General features: G+C 38.4%; 1 protein-coding gene across 4 annotated transcripts in view; it reads left to right on the top strand.

The window, feature by feature from the left end:
• CCDC25 (coiled-coil domain containing 25) overlaps window positions 1-5,402 on the top strand; it is a 38,692-nt gene that overhangs the window by 2,801 nt on the left and 30,489 nt on the right. For 3 of the 4 annotated variants that reach the window (XM_019636170.1, XM_019636169.1, XM_019636168.1), the window contains exon 2: window positions 2,308-2,355. In XM_019636170.1, coding sequence (XP_019491715.1) covers window positions 2,308-2,355 — 48 coding nt within the window. Of the gene's footprint in view, window positions 1-2,306; window positions 2,356-5,402 lie in introns of those variants that run through there. The other variant, XM_019636171.1, reaches the window with a different exon arrangement.

Here is a 5,402-nt window from a genome sequence, read left to right as displayed (position 1 = left end):
CGGCTGCTCAGCTCGGGCTGGACTCGAACTGCTGTTGCTCAGAGCTCAAACTCTTGAGCGAGCTCTTAACCAACTGAGCCACTCGGCCGGCCCTAAGGATATTCTTATTAAAAGATATTCTTCATTGTCAAAACTAGGAAGTTAATATTGCAAAATACAATTATCTAATCAGCTTTTACTGAGTTTTCACCACTGTCCTAATATATCCTAATATATTTACAACAAAGGAAAATTACAAATCGTTGCATTCAGTTGTCATTCATTACTCTTTAGCCTCTTCCAATCTGGAGCAGTTGTTCAGTCTTTGTCTTTCATAACACTGTTAGTTGAATTATTTTGTAGAATGCCCTCAGTTTGGGTTTGTAGAAGTTACGTTCTTAATCACCTCATTTTATAGGTCAATCATCCAAATCGTCCGTCATTCTCTTGGCTGTAATTTAGATAGTTTGGCCTGCACAGAGAAGCTTTATTTTAACCATTTAAAAAATTTTTTTGTTCTGATTACAAAAACTATATTTTGTAAGCAAGCTAGTTAATGTAACTATTGTTAACATATGTATATCCTTCCATACATATAAAGAAAATGGGTGCATATATTAAAAATATATATGTATTTGCATACACAATTATATATTCATTTAGTTTTTACAAATTGAATATAAATACACAAAAATATTATTCTGCTATTTAATTTCTTCCCCTGTCTTTTTTTTTAATGGGTGCATGGTATTTTGTTTATGGATGTTCTGTAATGTGATTAACCTATCTTAATTATAGTATTTAGGTTGTAAAAAGAGCATCATTGCTTGATGGAGTGTTTAATTGGTAGGATATACTTCTAGTGACATTACACACACACACACACACACACACACACACACACACACACACACACACACACACTTATTTCCAGGTTGTACAGAGAATCTGAAGCACTTTTTAGTTTTATTCCTGCACTTCTGGCATTTATTATGTGCTGTTCTAAGGCCTTTGTCAAGCTAATATCATGCTCGATTATAGATAAGTATTTTTGTCAACTAGACAAACATTCTCTCGTTTGAAGTCATTTCTCTCAACTACTTTTAAGTGATTATGGACTGTAGTCATTATAACTGCTAGCTGAAGGAATTAGCAGTTTTCCCTCCCCAAGAGAGGCAACTACAATTGATAACTTAAGGAGCTTCTCCTTTTACCAAAAGTACAGGCAGTGGTGAATTTAAGAATGTAGATAAAAGAGTGCTTCTCCCTAGCCTTCAGAGTTCCACTCATGTGGTAGTTCTGTACTCTGGAGCGACAGCCAACAGACTGTCTAACCCAACTTTGCGCCTATCTGTCAGACTTTGTAGACTGAGAGCTCAGTGATTGTTCATGAGTTTAGATCCAAATGAAGGTCAAATAAGTTTTAATAGGCTAACTTGGAAACCCAGTACCCAGTTAGAATGTCAATTAGGAAACTTAGCTTTTTGTGTGACTCCAGAGGAAGGATGCCCACATGAAAACATACTAGCTAGGTAAAGCAAATGTCACTCCTTAGGTAAGTAAGCCATACTCAGAATATTCAGTTTGATTTGATAGTGGTTCCTAATGCTGGCTTCACCTTAGAATCACCTGGAGATCTTTTATAAAAAAAAAACATCAATGCCCATCCCCACCCCCCCACCCCGAGATTTGTGTTTGGTTTGTCTTAGGTGGAGCTGGGGCATAATTAGGTTTTTCTAATATGTAATCAGGGTTCAGAGTCACTGATTTAGAAGACATTAGAGAGCCATGTTGCCCCGAATGGGACAGGGAGCCCAATTATAATTTGCAGCACACCTGAACTATAACTAATACTGGCTAAATAAAATTATGAAATATAAAACTTAGCTAAGTATAGGAACCTATTTTTAGGTGGTTATGGTGAAGGCTGGGTTTTTCTTAAAAAATTCTTTTGAAGAAGACAAAAATAGAGGACTGAACTGGAATTGCATTGAACTGTGTATATATATATATATATATATATCCCTAAGAAAGTAGGAAAATAGCCATTTTTAATAAGGGTCAGTAAACTTTTCTTGTTTGGGCCAGATGGTAAATATTTAAGACTTTGTGAGCCACATACAGTATAGCTTATTAGTTGCTCTTTCCAACCTGTTAAAGATGTAAAAATTACTCATAGCTTTAGGGCTGTCCAAAAACGGCTGGATTTGGCCTATGGGCCATGTTTTGCTAAGCCCCAATCTAAGCATTTGTCACTTGTTTTTCCCATGAAATGGTTTTGTTGGTGATAAAGTTATCTAACTTCTCTTTGTTTTTGTTTTGTCTTAGTTAACTCATCTGCTTACACTATTTACATGGGAAAGGATAAATATGAAAGTAAGTTTTCCCAAGCGTTTGATTTTGAAATTTCCAGCACGTAAGTATTAATTAATTGCCTGTTCCCCCCTTGGTTTGCTGGATGTGAGTTTTCAACTAACTACTAAGTAATCCATTATTAAGAACTCCAGAGGATTCACTTTCCTAGAATTTAGTTTATCAAATAATATTTGAGCTAATTGGATTACCTGTTGCTTATTAGAAACTTACTTTCCAAAGAGTTTTGTGGTATCATTTGATTCCGGGTGATATGAATCAGGGTTAACCTATGCTAGATCAAACAAAACAGTCTGCAACTTGGACTTTGAAAAGATCATTTTCTGTGCATTTTTAACACATTTAAGATTAGTGGAAATAGGGCCGGCCGAGTGGCGCATTGGTTAGGAGCTGGCGTGGGATGCCAGAGGACCCTGGTTCAGATCCCACATATGAAGGCCAGTGACGCTGCCCTGTACAGCTAAGATGCTGAGCAACAGCTCAACCTGGAGCTGGGCTGCCGTGAGTCGCCGGCGACGGCGAGGCTGCAGCCCCTGCTGCAGTGGGTTGCCATGGGCTATCTTGTGTAGCGAGCAGCCAGCAGCCGCAGTGAGCGGCCGTCCAGAAGCCGGCGACTGATCTGCCTTGCCTGGGAAGAGCGCAATGATGGTGCCAACTTGGGCCAGTGAAGCAATGTCCTCCCCAACTAGACTGAGGAACAAAACGACAGCAACTTGTCTGTTCCCCTTCCCCCAATTCCCCAATAAAAATCTTTAAAAAAAAAAGATTAGTGGAAACATATTTATTGTTTTTACTGAAGCTGAAGATGGCTCTTTTTAATTCATGAAATAAATGTTAACAGTTTTTATCTAACTTTGTTGCTCGCTCTTCAGAATGAAATACATTATTTCATACTGTACACGTGCATATAACTAAAACAAAAATTTACCAAAAAAATACCCATATCATTTGCTATGCCCTCTATTTTATTTCATCTTTTAAAAGCCAGTCTCAATCTTCTAAATTAATTTTTTGACCCACTAATGAATTTGAACTAAAGTTTAAAAGAAAAGCATTGCTTGAGGAGGTAAACTTTTTGACTGCACGAGTAGGGAGGGCAATGAAAGTGAAATTTTGCTTTCTTGATCAAGAGAGCAGTGAGTTGACAGCACCGACTCTTAGGGTGTGGAACATTGAGGTGAGGGAGAAAAGACCTGCCACAAGGGCACTTGGAGAAAATGACAGAGTTACTACTCTCTTCGAAGCTTGGAAAACACAGGTGATCTCACGGGGTAGTGTAATGTTTTGGAAAAGACAGCTCTTACATCAGGCCAATCTGGGTTAAAAATCCCAGCTCTTTAGCAAACTAACTATAGTTACCTAACCTCTTTGAACCTCAGATTTCTTAGCTGTAAGAAGAGAATCATGGGATGGTATCTACCTTGCAGGGTTGTGAAGGTTAATGAAAGAGCCTGAGTAAAGTACCTGGGCCATAGTGGGCACTCAGTAAGTAGTAGTTACCATAACTGGAGCTTCTTTAGTTCCTCAAAGCCACCTCTTCCCTCCTCTGGGAACATTCCAGGGCTGGATGACTCCGCCTCAGCAGTCGGAAAGCTGGCCAATTCACTACAATCACTTTTCTTTAACCTGCAGGTACTGCATTTTTTTATTAATCTTTCCTAAAACCATGAGTGTCTGTTCTAGGTGCAGTTTGAAACTGACAACAGTTTAAACTTGATCCTTTAAAAGGCAAGTATAACATTCTTTGGTATGAGACATTTTACATTAATGAAATAAATAAAGCCAAAAATTAAGAGATGTGAAAGAGCAGTGATATGGTTACATAGTTAGTATATTATATACTTATATATAAAATGTAACATATATAATATATGCGACATATAATAATGTGATATATAATAGTTATATAAATATACTTGTAAATCAGATCTATATAAAGTTTATTACCTTGCTATACGACTGGTTGCTATAGAGCAAATCAGTATAAGCAAGACTATCACATCTTAGCCAAGAGAAAAACAACAGAATAAAGTAACTCATTTTAAAAGTTTTTCCTTATAAGGTATTTATGACATTGACTCTGGGTGTGGCTTAATGGAGAAGTTGTTTGTAGTATATGAACATTTGAATTTTATTTATCCTAGTAACCCATAAATTGCTGTAGGTAATTGTATTTCGCTCATAGCCCCCTCCTGATGAATGTAGCTAAGGGGAGGAGGCTACCTTTCTGTATTACACTGAACAGTAAGGCACAGTTGCAAGAGCCATGGTCATCTACATTAGATGGATCCAAACCTGACCAAATCTACTTTTATTTGTACCACATCAAGGGTGCACGCTCAAGACTGAGGTTACTGAGAAGCACCTAGAGCGAGCGGCTCTGTGTGGCTGTGCAGGCTTTTCCCCATGCAGCTCTGGGGAGGGGACTTCATGTATTTCTTACAATGAAGAGCTGCCTTGATTCGGGTTCATGCTGATGGGCTCCCAGTGGTACTGACTGCAGGCGGCTGTGCCAGTGACACTCCTGCCGTATCTCTTTTTTCCATTTTAGTTTACTGTTCTGGGTCTCTGTGGGCCTATGCGCTAGCTGCTCTGAGTATCCGAAGACGAAGATTGAGTCTGCTTTTGCAGTGTTCAGGTGGAGGCACACACAAAACAAATGTGGGTCAACCTCAACATGCTCTAAAAAATAAAGTCTATTACAAAAATATGGTCAAAATATATTAATATTAATAGCAAATGCTGTAGAAGTAGAGGGGGCCCGAGAAAGTAAATGTTATTAGGGAGAGTCGAGAAGGCTTTATATAGGAGTGGGTTAGGATATGCTAGATTGTGGAATTCTTTAAGTGTCCTCTGTAGGAATTTATACCTACAAATGTAAATATATGATTATGTCTACATATGTAAATTTAGATTCTGCCTAGAGTTCCCTGGAGTGGTGTTTTGCTGTCATTAAAATATATATAGGAGGGCCGGCCGAGTGGCTCAGTTGGTTAAGAGCTCGCTCAAGAGTTTGAGCTCTGAGCAACAGCAGTTCAAGTCCAGCCCGA

Source organism: Hipposideros armiger, unplaced genomic scaffold, assembly GCF_001890085.2.
Source record: "Hipposideros armiger isolate ML-2016 unplaced genomic scaffold, ASM189008v1 scaffold_27, whole genome shotgun sequence".
Classification (NCBI taxonomy): domain Eukaryota; kingdom Metazoa; phylum Chordata; class Mammalia; order Chiroptera; family Hipposideridae; genus Hipposideros; species Hipposideros armiger.
Note: the sequence above shows the minus strand (reverse complement) of the source record. Positions and strands in the feature narration are given on the sequence as shown.